The sequence below is a fragment of the Pezoporus flaviventris genome, unplaced genomic scaffold, assembly GCF_033815535.1.
Source record: "Pezoporus flaviventris isolate CSIRO_AGI_PZ_B2104156 unplaced genomic scaffold, CSIRO_AGI_Pfla_v1 ptg000013l, whole genome shotgun sequence".
NCBI lineage: Eukaryota > Metazoa > Chordata > Aves > Psittaciformes > Psittacidae > Pezoporus > Pezoporus flaviventris.
In genome coordinates this window covers 11597746-11623141 of record NW_026892561.1, presented here as the reverse complement: position 1 = coordinate 11623141, position 25396 = coordinate 11597746, and the positions used below count along the sequence as shown (strand labels likewise).

The 25396-nt window shown below is 37.5% G+C and overlaps 1 protein-coding gene across 18 annotated transcripts in view; it reads right to left on the bottom strand.

Annotated features, from left to right (window-relative positions):
• The window catches only part of ADGRL2 (adhesion G protein-coupled receptor L2), a 179807-nt gene that overhangs the window by 33450 nt on the left and 120961 nt on the right, over nucleotides 1-25396 (bottom strand). For all 18 annotated transcript variants that reach the window (XM_061451595.1, XM_061451594.1, XM_061451601.1 and 15 more), the window contains exons 4-8: nucleotides 17155-17264; nucleotides 10726-11526; nucleotides 2542-2838; nucleotides 1894-1997; nucleotides 895-1080 (exon numbers count right to left, since the gene is read on the bottom strand). In XM_061451595.1, coding sequence (XP_061307579.1) covers nucleotides 895-1080; nucleotides 1894-1997; nucleotides 2542-2838; nucleotides 10726-11526; nucleotides 17155-17264 — 1498 coding nt within the window. The remainder of the gene's footprint in view (nucleotides 1-894; nucleotides 1081-1893; nucleotides 1998-2541; nucleotides 2839-10725; nucleotides 11527-17154; nucleotides 17265-25396) is intronic.

The window sequence follows — 25396 nt, the reverse complement described above, 5'->3', positions numbered from 1 at the left end:
AAAACTATCGCATAGGCAGCATTTTTCCCCAGCCTTTACACAGGTGCCCAAGTATCTTTGCCCAAGAGGTGCCATTTGTGTGAAAAGGTCAGAGGAGAATGTTCTTGTGTGGACATTTGATCCGTCTCTAGGAAAACTCTTCTAACGGCAGCTAGGGACTGTAAATGAAACTATTGCCAAAATAACAGAGGAGAACATGGAGATCTCTAAAGAAGGCTGAAAAAACGTTTTGTTTGTAGCTTGTTGAATAAGCTGATGCAAGGAAGAGGCCAAGAAATACAGCATTTCCTCTGAGAAAAAGAGGAATGGCAATAACACTTGTGATCTGTATTTAAACCACAAAGACATGAGTTTTCTCTGAAATGTTTCTCTGAGCATCATTCCTGAGAAAACTTATTTGTGTTTTAGATACACACTTTAAGATATTTTTATAAGATCGACTGTAAGTGATGTTGGCGTCTTTAAAAGGCTAAGAAAGTGCTATTATTCTGCAGGAAGTTGGATTAAAATAAAACCCTGCACCTATGCAGGATCCCACTGATTTTATTACATGTTCAGGGTTAAAAGGATCACTGGATAAACATGCTGATTTGTTACAGAATTTCTGAGAGCTAATGCCCATTTCCTCACACTAGTTATAATGTGTTCCAGATTTTAATAAGAGACACAGCTATGTATTTTAGGACCAGGCAGCTATTGTAAATTATATCGCATTCCCTAAAGAAGGTAATTGCAACTTTCCGCTGCGTATTTACTGCTGTTTTCTCTTACATGTTTATTCCAGTACTATAAGCATGTGAAACAAAGTATAGATTAGTAATTCTGCAAGTAAAAAAATAAAGAAACCAAGGGCAATGGTTATCTCAGCAGGGGGAGGTGACAGGAGGTGTGTACCTTGTTATAACTCCTTCCAGCAGAGTCTTTTTCACTGGGCCGCAGTTCCTGCAGCTGAGCATCCAAAATGTCCACAAGCTGCTCCATCAGCCTCACTGATGAACTAACATCACCAGCAAAGACAGGTCCTTTGGTGTGTTTAGCCAGTTCATTGGCCAGACTAGCAGCATTTTCTCCACTTCTGATCTGAAATGACAAGTTTATATTATCTCAGCAGGGTCCCTTGTTCTGCTTGCGGCTCCTAATTCCAATTCCCCATGTACCTTTGTTGTGGTGAAATAACCATTTGCACATACATTGAAATCTGTAACTAATTGAGACCAATAACGTTCTCTTTATCTCAGAAGATTAAAGGTTCTTAGATCGTGACACACAAAAGCAGTTCTTAACAGCCATCAAAACCAGAAATCAGACTGGGACTTTCGGGCTAGATATTCTATTCATCCTCACTTTTATTTTACTGCCATTATCAGACAGTAAGAAATCTATTTGTTCGTACTAGTGCTTGAGGCATTTCAAAGTCAAGTAGCCTGGTACTGACAACAAATTATCCAGTTTTCGTAAACTTAGTACATCTCAGTAGGGAAGAAAAACACAGAAAATGGTTCTGTGCTCTAATCATACTGTTATTAATTCACTCAGAAAAAAAACCTATTTATTACAGTATAATTTTTACTAAACCAAAACCCTTTCTGTATACCACAGTTTTCTGCTGCATGATTTATATTTGATTTATTAAGCAAATACAGCTTTTTTTCTTTGAACACCAGCAAAGCTACTTTGCTTTAAATAGCGATAAAAACACGTAACCACAGATTCAATACAAGAACTTAAGAGAGAGACTGTACCAAAACACACATATGCACACAAAGTACACATAACTGTCTACTTTAGATGAGCACAGAATAACAAAGAGGGCTTCAACAAACTGAATTATTAATGCTCAGAGTTAAAATCCTTAATCACCAGTGTACAGCAGATTAAAAGGTTTCAACCAACCTTCTGAGCCAGCTGATTTACCCAGTGTGAGGTGCAGTTGCTTAGATCAGGGCCTTTGGGGTTCCACATTCCAGTTAAGACCACGCAGAGATAGGAGGCAGTTCCTACAACATATATAGAAAACGACAGTGAAATGGAAACCATTTTTCTGCACACATTCAGGAAATCAGCTACACTGGGCTAAGCAATGTTAAATTCTGAATGCCGCTAATAGCAGTAGCTGACAATAATTGACAAAAACGTAAGGAAATAATGCAGATTACAAACAGCAATAAAAAAGTCAGTGAAAAGTACCAGACGTTTTCTGCAAACAAACAAAAAGCCCTTGATTTTTCCTGGAGCTCATCCAGAGGAGAGCTCATAATGAGAAAGGCAGCTGTAAGCATTATTTCACAACAGTCCTCAAGCAAAGCCCTAAAATTTGACCTGGATTCTCAAAAGCACATGCACAAGGTAATTCTGCAGTTACGCTCAAATGCCATTTGCAGATTAAAACTTGACCATTGCCTGCAGATACTGCATTCTCCAAGTAACAAAAAAATTGTGTGACAGGCAGCTTGAGATTAAAAAAACAATTCACCATAAGAGAGCAGCACATTGCTTTTGAAATGTCTGCCTGAGATCAAGATATATTTTTAAAGGCAATACCTCGTGTTCCTTTGGGGCAAGGGCGTTCAACCATCATTCCTCTTTGTGTCTGAGGCCAGCTAATCCCCCTGGCCTCAGTCGGTTCACAGAATCTCTCTGGCAAAGGGAAAAAACTTGTCACGGGAGGAATTTTGGTTGTGGAAATGGGTGGCGGTGGCTTGGGTCCTCTGCTTCCTTCCTTTGCTCCTCCAGCTAATGTTGTGCTTATGGGACCTTTCTGTGATGTAGTGCTAGTGGTTGACACTGTGGTTTTGTATAGCTCTGCTGAAGAGGTTATTGTCACTGCTGTGGTAGGCACTGCACAGAGAAAATTAGAGTAATAATAAAGTAAATGACTTCAAATTTATATATTAAAAAGCTCTTTAAGTGTTATTTATGCAGTTTTACAAGATTCTCTCGTGTCTCCTTTCCTTTATCTTAATATTACTCTTACTGCTAATCTGGGTGCCTAAGATATAACCTTGACTGATATTTTTTTTTACTCCCAGCTCATACCAGAATGATGTTTCAGCACATTCTCAAAATAATCTCTCCTGCAATAAAAATTGATAGTTACATTTCTAAAGGCTGAAAGGCCTAGTGAGTTATCAGTACATAACAAACACGCTCAAAGCAATTAAAGATTTCTTAATCACTTTTGCAGAAGGAGTAACTCAATAGACAGAATGATTTGAATCAGCGTGCTGTAAACAGTGCAGTCCAGCTTTAACAACAAAGGTAGTGGGCTGTAACTAACGAGACCATTAAAAAAAATAGACCCCAAAACTTCAAGTCACCCAGTACACACCTTCCAGGAAAATAATTATGATAACATCTTCCTACCCAGCAGTCATTCTGCTTGAGAGAGCTGCAGCATGCCCGATTAGCTCCAAACAGAAGCAGCACCTAGCATGTACGAGGTGTTCTCATGTTCAAACACTTCAGGCCTTAACATCCCTTTTTGATAAAGCAGGAATGAAGACGCAACTCATTCAAGCCAGTGCCAAGTACTTAGTTTATGAAACACTAGGATCGGCTTAGGCCAAGTCACTTCTGCCTGGGACTCACAGCTGCTCACTCCACTGACCCACATCAGGAACGCATCACTGGAGCTGCTGAGGTACAGCCTGAACTCTGACAAGGTTTTGAGGCTTTGGAGAGATAATACCAGTTAATGCTAGTGGAGAACACAGCCTGGAATTCATGTTCATCACCTTCAACTGTGCATTGAGCAATGGCTGAAATAATGCAAGTGAGCAAAGTAACTGGAACAGTTATCATTAATTATTTCCAAATCTTAATTACTGTTCACAGTGCTTTACAATAAAAGCGCAGATCCTTGTGCTGAGAAAAAATAAGCTAATACCATGTATTTTTAAATCCTAACCGATACAAGAATAAATGAAACTAATTTAAGATTAACAACAGTGGATAGACTGGCTTTTTTCTTTCTTTTTGTCTTCTTCTGCTAGGCCCTTGAACTCTGTCTTACTGGACAACACATCTTCTGTATGTTAAATCATAAATGAAAAACAAAGAGCTGCCTCACTTTCTTTTGGCAGATATTTTTTTAAGTTAGTGTTTTGAGTAAGACTGACTTTCAGTAGTTTGGCAGATCACAATTATTTCAGAATCCGTTTTCAATTATATTCCAGTTATATTAGGATTCTCAAATATGAATTTATCTTATTTTCACATGAATTCAGAATGGAGTTTTTGAACATCACAATGCAAAGATGTGCTTTTCATCCCTCTCTTGCTCACAAATGAGAACTTCTTCAGTGCTGTCTTCAGTCTCATTCTTGGCTGCTTGAATACCGTCTGTGTAATTGTGCTGAATTCGTGGTGTAGCCAGCTACTATGAAACCTATTGCAGATCTGTTCTGCAAGTACTTGCCTGACATCTTGTGAAACTGCTGTAATTTTCTTTTGATTACAATGCATCCAGCTTTCTAGTGCTTTCCCAATTAACATTTGTCAAAAGCATTTGCAATCACTTGCAGAAGTGTCAGGCAACGCCTGCTGAATCAGGTCCTGGGGAACGGAGAACTGGTGGGCACAGAGAATGATGCAGGGGACAACCAATTATTACTATCTATCCCCTAACACATTGTGCTAATTAGTACATATTTAATCACTGGAATGTGTATTAGCATTATTGCAATTACTACTCAAAACCTATAATGTTTAGGATAGCTTTGTCTCAGGAGCAAAATATCACCATAAGAATTCATAACAACTCTCTTAAGTTCAGTAACAATTTTCAGAACATGTTTTGTGCTGCACCCTGAGCTAAAATATTCTGCTCTCACTACTTCAGGTAGAACAATTTGAATGTTATCCATTAAAATCAGTTTCAAAGCATACCACCTATGATTCAAAAATGACCTACATAGTAGGACATACTTTAGAAATATATTTTTAATCTAACATTTTAGAAGAAAGACTTCAAAACCACCTCTTACAAAACTGAAAAAAATACAAGCAATCTCTATGAGATTTTATCTTGAGTTAGATCTTTAAGAAGAAGAAGTCAGTGTATTTAAGAATATACCAGAAAATTCCAGACAGTGCTGGAAACTTGGGAATATCTGAGAAAATAAGAAACAACCAAACACATCACTTTAAGGAATACATCCACCTTTTAGAAGGCAGATTATTTTGTTTTTAATGACCTGTTGGAGAACATGATCTGCAAGGCCATTCTCCTGAGCTGCAAGAAGACACATGATAGCTGCCACCACCACATGATGTGTAATGTTCTGAAAGCTGAGGGTGATGGCATCTGCAGGCTCACATGCAAGGTCTTGCAGAGCACTTTGCCAATAGAAGATAATGACAGTGCTGATTAATATGCCACAACTAAGAAGAAGAACAAACTCCATGTCGAGGTTATTATCCTATTGTTCCAAGCAGCAGGACCGAGCCTCTCTACAAGGCTGAAAATACGTACCTTTTGTCCAAAACCAAAAAAGCCACTTTTACAATGTGCGATTCTATTTTAGACTTTTTGGCTAAGCTTGACATGCTGAGGAGAACCCCCAAACCTCTTTTTTAAGAATAGGTGTGTCTCATTATCAGCTGAAGGTTGTCTTTGTGAAATAAAATATATATATAAAAAAAAAAAAAGAGCGATAGGAAGTAAATCCACAGACTCAAGTTGGGGGTAATTAATTCACATTTGTTTCATGCAGTTACCAACAGCTGATGTAAACAGTTATGCGTACTATCAGTTTCTAAAAACGAAGACACCACTGGAGTAAAACTTAACACCTGTTTAACAGTGTGATGTCTATAAAAAACATAACACAATTGCCTAGGACAGCAGGGGAACAGTAACTTTGTTTCCCCAACTGACAGTGAAAAGCAGATTTAGAGGAGGCACACAAGCTATCTAGTATTCTTTGCCAACAGGTTTCTATTCTAAGCAGGCATAAAATACATTTTTTTTTAAATGAAACCAAGTCAAAAAAATCCCCACCCAAAATACATCTCTAACCTTAAATTTGAAATTGTCTTGAAATGCCCAGATGATGCACTGCTTCTGAAAATACTAATACTTCTATTTTCATCTCCAGCATATAGGTAACTGTAGATATCAGCTGCATGTATTTTTTCGTTAAATGTATACTCTTATAGGACAGGTATTTCGATGCATTTGGACATGTAAATATCTATGTGCCCACCTTTGCTTTCAAAAGGTGTCATACACTGAGCTGCCATGTAAAGCAATGCAGATCTGAAACCAGGGCAAATCCAGATTTCCCTGCCATATTACCACTGTGTGCCTGTTTTCATGCTTCAGTGAATAGCAGGGAAGTCACTAAGACTCACGTAATTATCTATAGGTTCCAGCTATTATGCTAGCCAGTACTCTATTGACCCTGCCAAATCCCATTTAGCTGACAGTGAAATGTTTACATAGCCATTCATACATATATACCCTGAAAATGATAACAAGTACGCCACAAAATTAGCAAAATACCAATGATCAAGAAATGTGCTATCTGGTCCCTATTATGTTGTCCATACTTGTACAGCCACTCTTTAATCAACCTGTAGTGTATCAGATTCAATATAACAGTAACGATCTAATTTACTTAACAATTTGCTGCATGACTTCATTGTAGATTCTTGGTATTATAAAGATTTAGTTGTACTAGTCTCCTATTATTTCAAGCCCTTAGTGATAGTACTTTCTGAGTTTCTGTTCTGTCCACACTCACAACATCCGTATTTTCCTGCAGTGATCCAATAAAACTTAATGATGGGTATCATGGTACAAAAGGGGAGACAACTTTAGTTTGAACAGTTTGCACAGTTAGCACAAATTGGGATGAGTGTAGATGAAATCTCTCCCTAACGCACTAACACAGAACAAAAGGATTTATCTTCTTCTTGTTACCAAGGAAACCCTACAATGTAATGCTCATATTCACTTTCTAGGGGGAAAATTCCCTTCATTCTTCCTGGTCTTTTAACTTAAAAATCTTCTAAAACTTCCTGTTTCAGTGAGAATTCATTTGGTCCCTGAATGAATGAAACAGGACATACCCACTAAATTTACCAAGGATATAAAAACTCTGGTTTGTTTCAATTTTTTCATAGTGGCTTTTTGCAGGGACCTGATATATTTTATTTTGCTTCCAAATTATGGTTTTCATTGCTAAATGTAATTTTTAAGCTTAACCTCAGAAAATGTGCTCTCCTGCAATATCTGAGTGGTACTTGTCAGCCATAGCTCTGGAAACCATTTCTGCATCTACGTAGACTCAGATGTAGACTGAGGTGTAGAAGAGGCTGAATGTTTAACATGTTGCACTGTCTTGGCAGACATGCTGCAAATGCCAGGAGACACAAGCACTGCAGAAACAGGAGGACCCCTCAGAAAACTGCAGCGTTTCCTCAGCATCAGATGCGTAGACGGTGCACAGGGACATGGTTTAGCGGTGGACTTGGCAGTTTTGGGTTTACAGCTGGACTTGATGATCTTAAGGGCCTTTTCCAACCTAAATGTTCTATGCTACATCTATGCATTATAATTTCCATGGGAAGAGAAGAAAAAAAGACACATGAGAAGGAGGTGAAGGGAGGTTCTAAGAGCAGCAGACTGCATTGTCAAGGTAAAACAGTAGCCTGGCTGCTGCATCTGCTAGAAGTCTGAACAGTTCTCCTGAAGATTTAAGAAAATAAGGGTACAGTGAGCACATAATATGGACAGTTTTAAGAGGAGAAAATGGTGTAGGTTTGCAGCAAGGGCAAGGCCAACATCAGGTTAATTACAGTGGTATTTCAGAGGTTTCGATAAGCAGATTTAAAAATGAAAGAAACAACAGAAAGAAAAAGGCAAGTTTGGGGTCATCACGGATGAGTCCGAGATTTTGGCCCTGGGAGCAAATGCAAACCCTTGAGCTCAAAAGCGTGAGTCTAATGTGACAAATCCATCTTTCATGTAGGAAGAAAGACTGTTGGTTTTGAAGCACTCAGTAGTTGAACATTATGGTGTAGACAAGAACTGATAGCCGAGACAGATAGATGAGGAAAAAAAAAATCAGTGTGTGTCTATTGCTCCCACGGCAACAGAGGGAACACAGATTGCCGAGTTTCCCACAATGGCCCCAAGTTAACCATTCGAACAGAAAAGGCCACGACTTCCAATTTTGAGGCACTGACCTTGTGACACCATTAAATACTTGATATTAAAGTACCACTGCAAAAGACACTAAAAGAAGGTTCTTGGGTAGGTGAGTTATAGAATATTACCCTATGTCTTTTGAGTAGATTATTAAGTAATGTGAGTCAACAACAAAAAAACTCAAACCAAACCATAACAAAAGAAACACAAAACCGCCCTTCATCAAATGTGCTGAAAATCTGGTCTATTTCCATATGAAATAAAAAAATCCAAATGCGTATTACATATATAGATCCTTTACCTGCGTTACAAGAGAAGGAATGATTTTTTATACTGACTTCATGCTGAAACAAAGAGTAACTGAGAATATAATACAAATAAAAAAGCTAGAATCTTTTCTTGTTTCTACAGCAGTACATTTCAAGGACAATCATATTAGATAACTTTTCCTTTAATTTAGTAGTCTTTAACTACAGGCAATTGGCTTAGGCAAAAGAGGAAATGAACTGAAACGTATTCTTAGATCTGCTATGTACAGATCCATAGAAAATTAAAATAATGGGTCTTGGCTTTATATAAGGAAAAATACTGTTTGTGAATATATGCATTACACATTCAAATAAACCTAGTGCCTTCATATGGTTTCTATATTTTGAAAAGGCCATAATCAAACTATATTTACTTATGTCATAATGCAGTTAAAACTCAAACTCACAAATCACTCAAAATACACTCCTCTGCATTCACGGATGAATGGGCAAAGAGCTCAGACGAGAGGCAAGCACCCTGTGGTGTGCCCTTGGAACCCTTCTTGCCTACGTCTGGTTAGAATAAACCATTTCTTCCCCTTCCTTACATGCCAGTAAGGAAACCAGGAACATTAAGGGGTGCTGGTGAACACTCAGATCTCTTTCTGGTATTAGATGGGCTGTGGCCAGCACATGCACTGAAACTCAGGATCTTGGAGACTCTCATAATAAAACATTACGAAATGTCTTACTTGAGACCTTTGATGATTTACTAAAGCAAAGGAACAATTCCATAAAGCCTTTTCTTCCCTCCCTGCCCTTCCTTAACACTTTTTCAATGCACTGATTTAAAGATTAGCTTTTGCCACATTCATGGCAGCTGCCTGAACTGAGAAAGCTCCTTAGAGCCTGCACCTCCATTTTCCCTCTCACTATTAAAGCTTTGGAGAATTTAAAATGCATCTTCATCTCAGTTAAACCGAATTAAAAGTGACATCATGCATGAGAATGTATGAAAATGAAAGCCTTAAATTTTTCCTAATTACATAGGTGGGTATGTCTCTGCTAAGAGCAGCCCCAAAGCCTCCCTGAGGAATGGACTAGCTTGATATACAGGACGGCTTGCCAGGACGGCTGCCCTTGCAGCCAGAGCTCAGTCCCCAGACACCAGAAAACTGCCTGAGCCTGGCCATGGACTGCCAGAGACAGATCACTTGGCTCTGGAGATCACTCAAGTATCAGTTCTAAACTGCCTTGTTCTGCTGTGTATTGCGTACTTCTTTACCTGGAAAAGCTATATGTATGTTGATATAATTGTGTGCACACTACTTAGTTTGCACTGCTGTGCCTGAATCAGCTTCACTGAAGCAGGATAGCTGCCTTTCATGTGGAGAAGCCATTATTACTACATTTTTGAAGTAGAAAAAGCAGCTGCTAAACATGCATACCAGTTAGATGAGAGAAGTGAAGTATTACCTTCATTGCTAAAGGAGCTTATCAACATTCTGTTCCTTGCTGTATGCATCTTCTGCCACGGAGCATTTATCTTGGTATTTACTCTCCTCTGCAGACGTTAATATGTGGCTGTGCCTGTTCATGCCATTTTTAGGGATTTCTGAGCCCTCAGAAGCTCTGTTTATTCCCCCTCTTGGCAGTTAGTGTCTTTCCTTTTAGCTAAGTTGTTCTAACTTCAAGTGAGCTGAACTGCAATTGCAATGGACTTACACGGAAACCTGCTAAGATGTTGGATAATCTAGTCTAACCTGGCATTAGAAACTAAAATAGGGCTGCAGAAAAATATTTATGCTTGGTATTGCACATTAACCCCCGACATCTCCTCCGGGACCTCCTAGCATACATGGCTCTTAGCTGCTGGCGCCAAGAAGTTAAAAGGTCTGCATGTATGTTGTAATCAATTCAGAAGTCAGGTAACACTGATCAAATGGGAACAGGCTTCTGGCTCAGCATGAATGAACTCAAACTTAGTTTAGCTATAGAAGTCAGACTGACTGATGGTACACAGTAAATAAACAATTCCTCAACTTGTTCTTAAATACAGAAAAGCTGAACACTTGTATTAAAAAAAAAAAAAAAAAAAAAATGAAAGAAAGAAAAGCACAAACCCATAAACCAAATAAAGAAATTCTATCTCTCTTCACAGGTTCTGCAAATTTTCCTTGCACCACTGTAATTCTGTACAGTGCAGACAAACAACTCTTCCCTGCCTTTCTGACAATAGCTAAGTCTAAAACAAAAAATATCATAACAAATTATGTGAATGGAAGTACAAAGAGATTAAAAATGGGAAACCCAAATTCTTACCTTGGGCAGGATCAGGTGGGCCAAACTCCAAAGAATATCGCAGAATGAAGTTGTTATTCCACACGTACAGCTGGTTGTCTCTGGGGTTGTAATCCACTGCAGCGATGTACTGGTACTGGTTGGGGAAAGGAATGTCCACATGCTCGCCTCTGCTTAACCGGGTATTGTAGATGTAATCGATGGCATTCTTGCCGGTCTCACTCTCATTGTCCTGATACACTGACCGCACTACGTACAGGACACCACATATCATGAAAGCATTGGATGCTCCCCGCTTGTCATATGTCGTTTCCCAGGTGGCTTCAAAACGCAGGGTGTAGGGATTCAGCTGGCTAATTACTATCATCCCATTGTTTTGCTCCGTAGCATAAATTACCCACAAGCCATTTTCATCAACTGCCAAGTCAATGTCAGTCTTTCCCCCCCATCGGTATGGAGAGGTGTCATGGTAATTAGCATAATTGATTATGGCCTCTCCACTCTTAATTCTAGTCCTCAAATCAAATTTTACTATGTTCCTAGTTCTTTCCTTGTTAAAAAAGACAGCGCCATCGTACACTACAAATCCAGTGCCATCCACTCTATTTGGCAATTTATATGTCGTCTGCTGGCGTCCATTTTGGAAGTCCTCTAAAGAAGCATATTCTATCAAAGTATCGGTGCGATACGGAGTCCATGGCATGAAGTATATTTTATCTGCAGCCTGGAGAGGATCTTTGCACCAAGCACCTGCTTTTTGTTCAGCTTCATATAAATACGGTGAGTCCACAATTGCTTTCAACGTCCCCGGGCAAACAAAAACTAACAGTCACAGAAAGAAGTAAGACAAGAATTACGTCAAATTAAGACTTTCTCATAATAAATGGAAAAAAAATAAGGAAAAAAAAAAGGTAGGTAAATCATAATGACTGTGTCAGGAAGAAAAAAAATTTATTTAATTGGCACTAGATTATACCTTATGTTATAATTAATGCAAGTATCACCCTTTATCATCCACTTTTCTTAAAGTTACCATGTTCTTGCTGTACCAGTATGGAAAGTGGATGGGAACTGTTTTCACTAGTACAGACCAAGGCTCAATGGCATACACAGACAGCTGAAAATGTAGAGTTACTCCTGCATTTTCATCTTAGACTTTTAGTGAGTACGCATTAACGTTCCAGAGCTTTTAACTGGTGTGCAGCAGTGCGCTAGGTCATTTCAGTCCAAAAAAAAATCACATCAACTTGTTTAGAACTTTAAGAAGTGGTGAGGCTGAAAAAGGAGGTGCCTCGATTAAAAATAAAGGAACAAAACAAATCATCAGGTATATAGAGAAAGCAATTAGGAGCAGAGAAAACAAAACACAACCAAAGCAATGAATGAAACAGACCAGGAAACCCTGTAACCATGGCATGCTATGGAGAGGGTTCTGGAAGCCAGGCAAGATGACACTTGATTAACAAGAATTTACCCAAGGGTGAGAGAAAGAGAGGGAAAAAGAGACAAAGAGAAAGGGAGAGAAAAAAAGCAAGGGAGTCTTCCCTCCAGCCCAAGTATTTCAGACACTATACCCCGCCACCTACTTCAAGCAGCCAAGTCACTTTATTGCAAACAGTCGACTTCTTTATGAGGTGTACTTATGAGATCCTGCTGATTATCATAATATAAGAGTGTTGTGGGAAGGGGAAGGGAAGAGGTTAACATCCATAAGGCACATAACAAGGAGCTGGGGTTTGGACTGTATACGTTATTTACCTTTTTGCTCCACTTCTATTTTAAGCATCGGAAGAAAAATAAAAAAGTGCAAGGAAAAAAGAAAGAAGATTAACATAAATTGACTATTAATCTAAAGATTAAATTAGTAACAGACGCTAAATATAGGGAGAATAAGAACTGCACTATATTGGATAAAGAGAAACAGACAACAGGAAAACCTAGCAGGAGAGAGATTCTACGGTTACACAAGTGAACATGGATCAATCATTCTAGTAGATTAAGGAGGCAATACAGATATGTTGGCATGTAGTTTCACTTAGTGAACCTGAATAAATAATAAATGACTTTACTAATGCATGCTATATATATTCTTCTTCTTTTCAAAGTATAATCCTGTCAAGTTGTTAAGTGCCACACTGATATATTATTATCATATATGTGCGAGTGCACATATACATATTATATTGATTAATTATAAGTGCAAAATGCAGGATATTATTTATATAGATTTGTATGTGTGCTTATTAAACCTTCTCCCAGCTTTGCCCCAGACACCCCTCTGCTTCTCTTTCTTGTAAAGAAATCTGCTTGCATCCTTTTGCTCTCCTTAGGTTTTATTTTATTTGTTTTCCTGAATGTTAATCTTGAGAACTTTTGCCACTTCTTAGTCTATAACTGTAAAATCACACTAGAAGGAATAAGCAAAAACATCTAGAAAAAAAGAAGCAAAAGCACAGTAAGCAAGAGGAAAAGAGAAAATTAACATTTAGCTCATTCAGATATTCTCCAGCATCATCGATTAAGCTCGAAACAGCAAGCTAGTACGCAAGGACAGTCATACTAAATGTGTAAACAAATATGCATCCCACCACACGGTATATGGAAAATACAAAACGAACCCGATTAACAGAGTTATATTACTATTGCAATTTTTCCCAAAGGAAGTTTTAAGGAGCATGTAACAGGAAATCATATAGCTGAAGTCCAGCTAGCAAATAGTTTTCCAATAATTATTGGCAATAAAATCTATTTCATATAATCAGTAGACCTTGAAGTAAGCTCCCTTAGTTTCATAAAATGACCTGGAAAATGACAGATGTACCAATCTGTGTAACAGTAGTTGCTGATACCAAGGAAGTGTATCAAAACTATTTGCACAGCTATTACGTTTTCAGTATTATCCTTAAGAATGTATTTGTGTGTTTCATACGAAGTTTTGGATTTTCAGTTTCATTTAACAAAATTACAGATGATTATTTTGAGAGAATGGTATTGGCCGAGCTGATCTAGTGTTTCTTCAGGGAACAATTCCAAAACCTTATGAGGGAGTGGGAGGGGGTTAATATTCTCAAAAACAGCAGTAGTTTTCCTAGCCTTTGTTCATTTATACGTCTTTAGGTAAAATACTTTTTCTTCTACAATTTTTAATTCTTGAGTTATCCAAGTAAACAGAAGATGCATTCTGAGGTGAATTCCTGGGTTTCACAATCGGTGTTAATGACTTTGAGATGATTCTGTTTGTGAACTTTTATGCATGAGTTTATTCCTCGCCAAAGCACAATATTGATATTGTACCTGCTTAGAATTAGTAATAGGAGAGGGGGGAAGAAGATAGGGATACAAAAATCATTACCGGCATGTCTGCTCTGCATGCTTTGGTGTACAGCTGTACATTTTTCAGGGACAGATGGGCTTATTGAAATAAACAAATGCTGCAAAATCCAATCAATACAGACAGAGAGAGAATAAAACACTTTAAAACGTTTTCTATTGAATTCCTGAGACCAAAAAAGGCTTAAAATAAAAATGCACAGATGTACAAAATGGTACTTTTGATGTCCTTCCTTATAAAAGGGCCGACTTCTGTTATTCAGTCAAAGTGTCAACATACATTGTGCAGCATAATTGACATAAATGTCAATTATGGTAGTCTCAATTTCTTAGTAATTTAATCAATAACACCCTTATTTTAGGACAAAGCAATGCCTATCAAATTTGTTGAGAATTTTTTGTTTTGTTGGAGATCCAATGGAGTATCATTGAGATAGCTAGGGTTTTTTTTGTCTACACTTTGAGATGCAAAAAAAGGAAGTTTTTAATTAAGTACTTTCTTATGAGGGTGACAAATGCAGAACCCAGAGAAAGCTCAATCAGTACGCATTATCAGCAAAGCAACTATGTATTTCTGGAGCCCAGCAACACACAATGGAGCTCATGAACTGCATTTTGTACAAGGGTGACACCAACTCCAGTATGTAAGAACTCCCAGCTTTCGCCACAAAACCTGGTATGATTGCTATTTGTAATCTCTCATGGACTGAAATGTACCACACACAGTGAGACACAGTAAAATTTGCAGTCTTGCAGTAACTGAAGGTGAAGTTCAGAAAAAGTAAGAACCATCACTGAACTTTTGTTAGAAATGGCATGATCACTAAAATCCTCCCTTCCTAGGCCCACAAAAGCCTATCCCACCTTCCTAACAAGTTTCTTATGCTGGGACAGCTGCTATTCGCAAACCTAATAATTTCAGTCTTTCCGTATGCTTAGATATGGAGCCCTGGAACAATTAAGGGAGAAAAAAATTAGAGTTGGTAACTGGAATTTATCAGGCATCAGAAAAAAGTGACTTGGAAAAATACCGGAATAGGCTTTGTGGGACAGGGAAGAAAGATGGTCAACAATCAAAATGGCTACTGAAGCACAATGTCGTTTGAAATCAAACTTCCAAACTGATTATAGCAACTGGTAACCTTTTTGATGACTTCTGGTAATGATGAGTGATGCCTCTTACAATTCTGGAATTTGGCATAATGTCATCACTGTACATGCTGCAGTTGACAAACTCAAAAACTTAAGAGACTTTGAAGGACAAGTAGCATCCAGAATCCTGAATTATGATAGACACAGAATTACATAATTCAAAGGCTAGGCCAATGCAATTGACAGTAAAGAAAAATAAACAATCAAAAAGTAGAATATCTACATGTTAGAACACAGGGCAGGCCGCGTTGTGGCACTATACTTCAGAAAACTGGAAAAGAAAAGGTTCCTGTAGATAGCAATACCCAATCGGTAGAACATATCCACACTTCTCTTCCTAAAACAGCACAAAAAATTATGTTTGAACATTATTTGCATTACTTTTTTTTCTCTACAAGCTAGCCTACTGGAACTGGAAACGTAACCTCTTGTCATGTGACTGACCTCATGGTTTGGAATCAGATGCACTGCCCTCTTTCTGAGAATTTGGGAATGAAAATAATGCTAAAGTAAAAGTGATCTTTGTGGAACAAAACTTTGGTTAGATTGGGGTAAGACATCACTCCTCAAAAGTGGCACAAGAAGAACAGTTAAAACAAGCCACCGATACTACACACAGGAGGAATGGTACTAGGGATCATTGTATGCAGTAGGCTTCCAATCCTACAAATGGTACAGGAAAAAAAATCAGCAAGCAACCATTTCACAATGACACAGCAGAAATGAAGAAAAAAGAGATGATCTGTGTTTGGCCTTTAACAACAGTGAAGGTTCAGTGTGGTGAAGCATTATAAAGTAGTGTTTTGGTTTAAGAAGTCTAAATTTTAAAGTCATGCAGGAAACAGTATGGACAGTTTTGACATAGCTTTGCTTATGTCAGAACTCATTTCCATCCTTCTGGGGATATATACTGTCACCACAGTGTTTTTGCATCTCAGACTTGGCCTGTTTCCTGTACCAACAGAAAATGTGACTTCGGTTAAGGATTACTGCAGATCAAGAAATTCACACTTAATAGTAACTTCAGGGAATGATCAGTGCACTGCTCAAATTCCACTGCAAACACAGCTATTTCTCTGCTGAATTACAGGACGAGGGAGAAGTCACTGCAAAGAATGACCTTACAAGAAAGCAAATCCAGTTAAAAGTGTTGAATCTGCAGAACTCTTATAAACATGCATGCATGTCAATGAAAAAAAGCATTAATTATTGCAAGGAAATACGAAGTATGTCTAAAGCTACTGAATTCTGGCAATAGAATACTGTACAAAACCTCAAATTTCTCTATCTCAATATGATTTCAGTATTTGTTTTCAGTGAAAAATTCTATTTTGGCAGCTGATTCAAGGCACAACTTATATTTTTCCTTTGCATTAAAAGTAAACATTTCTTTCTCACTCTTTTCCCCATTGCTTTTAAGAACCAAGTTTAAGTAACTTATTAATTATTCACTCTGAATTTGCATTCACTTATATGTGCTCCTGAAGCACAAAGTCATTTTAAAATGTCCCCAACCAGGTCATTTGCCTCCTAGTGTCAGTGTTGGGTATTGCTATGCACCCAAATTCACCACAACAGCAGGTAGCCTTTCAAGTAGATCATGATTAAAATTGAAGTCAATTCCTGCTTTAGAAGTCTGTGAGCCAAGCCAATTTGTCAGCAACTGGTAGCGGGCAAAAGTACAAATTTCTATCTGGCCTATTGAATAGCTAATTTGAGTTTGTTTTCTGGAAAAACAGTAGCCTTAAAAGCCAAACACTTAAGAACACAGACAGACACTTGGCCAGCATCACACCATGGCTTCCTTCCACACTTCGTGAAGCTAATTGGAGGCCCTAGTCTGCAAGTGCTCTGCATGCATAATGGGTCTGTAGGCCATAAACATATGCTTCTTTTCCGTATAACAGCACTCCAGCTTTAATTGTGAGGGCCAGAGGAAGTGAGCAAGAATAAAAAGATTATACTTACTGTAAGGAACACATTCATACTGAACTTCTAGATATTTGTATGTTCCAGGACAAGGATCAGGAAATACATCTGATCCAGTAACTACTATACACTGTGTTCGGTTGTTGCACCTGTAATGGGAAAAGCAAGCAAGCTAATTAATTTAAAATTACATTTAATTTGCAAGTTCATACTAAGGTACTATATGCAGTGCTAACTCTCTTCACACTTGGGCAGTCTAATCCATAAGACAACAAAGTCAATTAATACTAGATCAGTCAAAATCCATAAATAAGGCTTGAAGACAATATTTCATTTCAGGCTTTATACTTTTAAATTTGGAGATGAATGTTATCTCAAATGTCACTTGTTGAAACTGATAAAGATAGCGGTCCCAAATATAAACTGATTTGATACTACTAGTCAATAAAATCAAAGCAAAATGCAAAGATACTATGAAATGAAAAAATGTGTAATTTTGAACAACATACAATAACACAAATGAGCAATTCTTCCCATCTTTAGAGATACACATTCTCCTGAATGGTTTAACATCACAAGGAAATTATTTTGGTTGGAATAATTATTGTAGCCAAAGGGTATTAGCATTTCCACTTTAATTATTTTAGGAGGAGCAATTGGTGGACTCTAAGCTTCCTCTGTTAGGTTACACAAAGAGGTAAAGAATGACTATCTGAGGAAATAGAAAAAAAACAGTTAAAAAGAACAACTGCAAGAAAATTAATGAAAATGTATTTTAGAGGAGAATGGATAAGAAACATATATATGACTTGCCTAACAATGGAAGTCAATACATATTGATAAAAAAAAAACTGTATTATAATGCCTCTAACCAAAAGGGTCTACTGAATTTAATGTTTTTTTTGAAGTTTGGTGGTTGTTTTTTTTTTTAATAATAAGAAATTTTGGAGTAGCATTCCTTTTTACAGGGAAAAAAAAAAGCTTGGAAGTTAAAAGTGGAAAAATGACCACGTAACCCTGGAGAGATGGTCAAAATGTAATGCAGAAAAGACTGTCAGAAGGAAGTAGATGAAAAAAAGAAAAAAAAGAGAAGGTCATGGAGTTTGGTGACTAAAAGAGAGAGAGCTTGGCTGATCTTCTCAGGGGTTAGTTTTGTTTGTCAGCAAACTGAATAACAGAAGTCTGAATTTAAGTAATAGTCTAGCCTTTGACTCCAGCTGTACATCAACTTCTCTATTGCCCCGCTACTTCCCACACTCCCTGAATACCACATCCCAAGCTAAAATAATCTATCTTGTATCAACGGCTTTCAACAGCTGTACATTGCCAATAGGTATAAGAATAATTCACGCTACCTCATAAAAGGTAGAGCAAGCACATTTGAAGAACTCCGATATAAATCACTTTCCTTTTTATATACGAATGGAACTAGCACAGAGCTGGTCAGGACATGTTGTGCCTCTTGCTGAGCAAGCTCGGGAACAACAACTCTTCTGACTTAATCAGTTAATTCTTTTCTTTTTTTTTTTTTTTTTGCTATTTATTTCTAGCCTCATAGGGCACGTTAACTGCAGAACTACTTGGAAATAGCCAGGAATTTCTGTATATATGCACAACCATGGATACAGATAGATGGTGAGGAATTCAACCTGTCACCTCTGTGCTGCTTCTAGCAGTGACTTTCTGGAAAGCACAGGGGGCAGGTCCCCCGTACAGCTATCGCACAACTAATGCTGTACTACTCCCAGTAGCACTGTGACTTACTGCAACAGCCTGCCCAGTATATTAGAGAGTCTGAAATGAGTATGACACATCCAATAGCTTTCAGACCCATGCTGGAGTGATGAAATGTGCACCCAACTTGCAGAGAAAATCACTGCACTGAATCTGTAATACTGAAAATGTACAATACAGCCACTTTTTTGTATTCACACAAAGGTCAAAGTGCTGCTCTCATGTGTCATGTAGGAGGAGGCTGTAAAAGCAGGAGAATGCAAAATGGCCCAAGCCTCACAGGCCAGTCTGTTCTGTTTGTTGTTTTTTTTTATGCCCCACATCTCAGGCCAGAATAACCAGTATGAGAAAACTTATAACGTAAGATTTTGTAATTAATTTTTTTTTCTATTTCCTTAGTGCAAACCTTAAAATGAAATCAAAATAATTCCCATAAAAAGACTGCACAGTGCATCATTCGGCATAGTAGTTTCCACAGCTTGGAGCTGTATGAAAATTTCATTTTTCACTTGACTGAGCGGCAATTAAGAGCGAAATATTGATTTGTTACAAAATAAAATGGATACGTATTGGGAGAAATTGCTTGAGAATGAAACTGATGAAGGTCATATTTAGCTGTGGGAAAAAAGTTCTATTAGAAGTATTTGTAAATTTTATTAAAAAGATGGACTCTTCCTACAAAAAGCTGTTTCTTTCTTTTTCATTTTCTTCTAGTGAAAGACTCATAATGTTGCCATCAGTAAGGAAACTGAGAAGAACTTTATGCTAGCTTGCATCAAAAGGATGCCTAATAATAATAATTCAGAACAAAATGCAGTATATTTTTCTTCGTACAGTGCTAGTGTCAAACTTCAGACATTAAGTGGTGTTTACTGGAAGCTGCTGACCTTCTAAAAAATTCTGACTATTTCTTCATGCAAGATTTCGCCCGCTGTGTACAGGGCCACCTTTTGCTTACCTTTGGCCAAAGTGAAGGACACCCCGATTCCAAACCAATAAGCTGTGCCCACTTCTGCAGTACACAGCAGTGCTACAAAGCACACCATCACCTTACAGAAGTGCAATTACTTGGAAAGCTAAATGAATAGAAGAATTTGTGATTTAAATTGTAGGGGTTTTCCATTCAAATCACTGATTTTGCTGCATTGCTGGCTGCGTTTTATAAAACCTGAGTAATTATAAGGCTCTGATTTTCACGTACTTCTAAGATTTTAAATTAAAGACACCTGATTAAGATATTCACATTTTTAGAAGTCAACATTAAGGTAACTATTTGTTACATAGTTAGACTGGCCATATTGCAACTCCAGTGAAACCTTCAAATAAAAACAACTACTACAGCAGCTGTCAACCCCAATTCATGGGTGACAGAGATGTAGAATAAAAGGACTTTGCAGAGGTAGCTCTGAGACAAGTAATTCAGGGAATTTACACTCCTGCAATTTATTCTCAAGATAAATGAAAGTCTTCTGTCTGCTGCATTCTTTTTTTTCCCCTGTAAAACCGGGAATACTAACTACTGTATCATTTACTGGCCTACAGTTCTGCTGCTGCCTGCAAAAACCATTCTATGAACTTATAAAGATTTCATTTGAGCTTCTTTAAGACAAGAAGCTCTGAATTCTGTGGTATACCAGACAAAAGATAGTCCACTCTCCATAACATGGCACTAAACATATTATTCTACATGCCTACAGATCATCAAAGCCTCCACACTGTTGTAGCTGAGTTTCATAACTTTGAGAAACCTTTAGACTTGGAAACACTATACCCAAGGAAGAGGATATACACTGCTACAGCCTTCAACTCAATCCTGTGACTTGTTTTCATTCCTTTTTGTAATGGGCAAACCCTTTCTGAGTGCAGCCACCTCATGAGATTCTCCAAAACAAGACTGTAGTGGACATAACGTTCCTAGTGATTTGCAAAACTGGCCCAGACACACGGGGGGAAATAAATTACAAACCTCAAAAAACCTTAACTGGAAATAACTTGAAGTCCCTCGTTCATTTTAACTAATATTATTTTTTCCACACAAATACTGTTTGGTCACACTCTTTAAAAACTCCTTTAGGAAACTCCAAGGAAGGCAGGATACAAAACAGCTCTGATTTCTGCAAATTTTAAGAAGTCAAATCACAAATACTCTAGTGTTTTAGTGTCTGTAATCTAGTGTTTAAGTTTTCTGTAGGTTCTAAGCACCATTTAAGTGTTCTGTAATCTACTTAACTGCATACTTCCGTAGCATATGTTAAAATACGCAAATTCTCAGGTTTTTATGTGCAGTCTTTAAAATTCATACTATCTTACACTAAGAGGTATCTTCACGCTTAGGACACAATATTCACAAAGATTTATGATACAATGACTTTGTTATTTACAAGACAAGGAAATAAAGCAGATCTGCAAAGAACTCTATACAAACTCAATAACTATTGATTTATGAAAGGTAATATATAAATTAAATTGGAAACTCTAGTTAGGAAAAGACTAACTGTAGCACTGAAGGGATGATAATTCAGGTTGTGCTAGCAACAGTAATTTTTGCAAGGGAAAATGTAAGAAGTATCACTATTCTCATAAATGCAAGGAGCAATTGTGTAACTAACACTCATTTCTTCAGTAATTTAGTATGAATGTATGAATGAAGAAAGGTTACATTTTCATAATGCAGATGCATCACTCAGAGTAATCTAGAAATCAAATGGAGTGTTTAATTAACAGTTACAGTACAATGTCTGAAATCTTTTCACCTCAGGAAGAAGACTGTGCAAATGAAGAATGGCCCTTTCACATGTCAGATGAATACAGAAAAAAAGGAAACTAAAGCAGTTCCAGCAGGGCTGTTAGCAAGTGTTTTCTGCTCATGATGCAGCCATGTCCCTGCTGCATCCCACCCCTTCTGTGCTCAAAGGAGAGCTGTACTTTCCATGATAATTTGTTTGCATTTAAACTCTAATCTTGGACTGGTAAAATTCCCAACAAATTGTTTTTGCTCTTTTTTTTTATTATCTTATGCTCATTATTGCGCTTTTCCATGTGCAGTGTATGGAGATGAGAGTCCATGTGCAACCTATTGTGTGAGGTGTTTTAATCAATAATCTTGTTCTGCTGATTAAGCAGGGGCTTCTGTTTTGGCAAGATAACATTAGTTTCTCCTGTCATGCTCCAAAAGCTATTGGGAATCTTCAGCAGATCACTGGATATGCTACAATAAAGCTTTGGTACATTCTCTTTTCTTTCTTAAATTACTTCTTCACTGTCCTATCATTCCCTGTCACCGCTGGCACTGCATTATTATTACAGCTCCCCTGAAACTTGCACTAGAGCTATGTCTCCAGGCCATAGGATGCCATTTTCAATTGAAGCTTCTGCTTGAAAATATAAATTAAGAAAATTTCATTATCTCCTGCCAAGGGCCATTATTCACCACTGTTCTAAGGAAGATTAAAAATGCAAAAATCTATGGACTTGAACAAATACTCCAGAACTAAAATGAAAAACACAGTGTATCTTGCCTGGACCAGAAAGCAAAGTACTAGATGGAATCTGAGAAGCAGATTCTGGGAAGATGTTAGCATTACATGGATCAGACTGACTGACTGAGGGAACAGGCGATCTTTCTGGGTAGAAGTCACATCAGTCACATAAAGTCACATACAGTTCCTTTCCAAGTAGTTGTTTCAGTTTGCAAAATTAAGGTACGTAGGAAATACTGTCCACACGACAATTTATCCTTCAAATGTCTACTTTGACAAAGATAGTAACATAAAACAAACATTGTTTCTTTTGAAAAAGGATATCAGTTACCATCTAGCCAGAAATAGGCTATTAAAGTAATTTTGAGTATTCCTAATGCTGCATTTCTGTGAATGCAGTGTTTCACTAAGTAAGGTAAAACTGCCAAGCACAGAAAACAGTCATGTGTACTTCACTTTAAAAAGAAAAAAAAAAAAAAAAAACAAACCAAGACCAAAGAGATACAGTACAAAGCCATGTTTAATAAAATTCATTTTAAATACAATTGTCAATACGATGAAAAAATCTATCTTGGTATGTTTTGAAACTTTTAAGCCAGATCTGACAATACTTCTCTTTCAGCATATTGATTAAATACTTAAAAGCTAGCATGATGACATGTTCCCGCATATTGCCTGCAGCAACCTGCTTAAACACCACTTGAAGCACATAAACTCTGAGTTGTAGCACCACATACTCCATATGGTCTTCTTGTTCCTTATTCACCCTGGGTGAGCTGCAGTATAAGTAAAAAGAGATGGGAATGTGGGATGACTACACTTCGTGTATTGACTTTTAACAACAGCTTATTTTAAATGGAAAAATTCCTGCATCTCTTTACTCAGAGTAAATGGCTGTCTTTACATATGTATTCCTAATGGTCTACAACTGCTATGTGAGATGTGCTCCTCCTTTTGTATTCATATTCACTAGACCTCCACTACTGTTTTAAAACTCAAAGCTACATATGCATGAAGATGTCAGATATTACTTAAATGCTATTATTAATCAGGACTCAGAAAGTATGCACAAAAATTATGTATCAAATAGCCAGAGAAAAGAGATTTTGTTTTAGGGGTGTATACATACATACATATGCACACACGCATACCACAACAGATAAAAGTATTTGAAGGAATGTATTTAAATTCTGAGTTTCAAATTCACCTCACAAGAAATACATTATTACATACTGAAACCTAATGATTTTACAAATTGGGCCTAACCAAACCCTGAAAAAAAGACCTGCTAAAAATACCCCAGCCTTGCTATAAATCCCTGATTTGAAACAGCATCGGCCAGCCCTCGCTGCAATATCCATAGCGCTCCAGGAACTGCAGCAGCACAACCCTACCCATGCAGGGAATGAGAACATGTATCCTTACAGAGACCTGATCCTTGAAGACAGACATATGATCCTATCAACTGGGTTTTCAAAAAGCCAGGATCCCACATGGGCAATTTTACTTACTCATGAGTAAGATTTTCTGAAAATTATTTTCGAGTTACAATCCCTAAGACTATTATGGGGAAATAAGCATGCAAAAGGAAGACAGCATCAATTTTACCCAGCTCAAAAGATTCAGTGTGCTGTGATGGTTCTCGTAATCTAAGAAAAAAAAAGGGAGATACATAAGCACGTATGATGGCAGAATTTGGCTGTAAGAGTTGTGTCTAGATATTGGAGAACTTCCTGTGACTGCTCAAGCAGTAAGGCATGCTATAGCTTGGTTTGAAAATTCACAACCCAACCTTGGGATTTTCGATACACTTGGCAAGGTGACCACTACAGCAACAAACCTGGTGGCTTCAGATGAAAAATATTTCAGGGAAAAAAACCTGAGAAAATAGTTTCTATTTTCTTTTAAATATAATACTGATGATTTGCTGAATCTTCCTAATTACTGAGTAAACCTGACATAAGCAAGCTAAATAGTGTATAATTAATATTGTAGAAGAAGGTGCACCATAGGATTGTTTCTGTTTGCCCAATAAATATGCAATAACATTTGTGTTTTCTTTATACCATGTAATCTTGTGGGAGTCTAAGGGTACACATTAAGGATGAAAACTCAAAATAGACAATAAAACACAACAGAAAATACGCTACACCCACAGGCCATTTTTTTCGGATTACCTGGCCTGATTCACTATCAATGAATGTGTATCACACTTGTATGGGAAAGTAATTTAACAGAGTACTTCTTGCTTTCAAACCTCTTCTTACAATTTTAATACATTTAGTTATGACCCATTTGCCTTTTAGCATTCATGTTCTCTAAGTTCATGGCAGTCACGAATCATCTCACTTACTTGCAATCTAAGCTAGCAGTTTTTTTTTTTCTTGTAATGATTCATCCTTGTTCCAGTACTTTGTTTACTGGTGTATATGCTATTATTATGGGGCTATTATTAACCTGAAACTGAAGCATTAGATAAAATAGGGAAGGTAAAAAAATTGAAAGTGTAGGTTCCAGTGGAATATGTATCTCCTGTTTTATCTCAGTAATTTTGTAAGTGCTTTTATAATCCCATGTCTCTATCCCCACTACTTTCTGCCACAGATATAAGTCTTAGAACTACCAGAGTCTGTGAGATGATGACTGTAAAGCAAGGACAGGAAAACTAGGTATCAAAAGATGCAGTGAGGTGTGCAAAGTAAATGGAACAATCTCCTGGTGAGGTTTGCGTAGGTGCAAATCCAAAGCTTTTAACAGTATGAAGCAAGAGAGACCTGCTTTTTAGATAAAATGTTTCCAATGCAACCCTGCCTCAGGAAGAAGAAATGGTAATAAAGTAATATTCACAATCTCGTCTTACTATTTATGTGCATGCGTATTTGCAAGCAAAATGCAGCATGGGATTACCAGCAGTGTATGTCTTAGTGCACCAAGTAAGCCAAGCAGATCCGCACTGCTGAAAAGTAATCAGTTCAAAAGATCCAATTAAATGTTTTACCATTTAGACAAAAGAAGTAGCCCGCAGCTATGCTTATTTACTAATGAAAACTTAGCAGTGCAGCATTGTA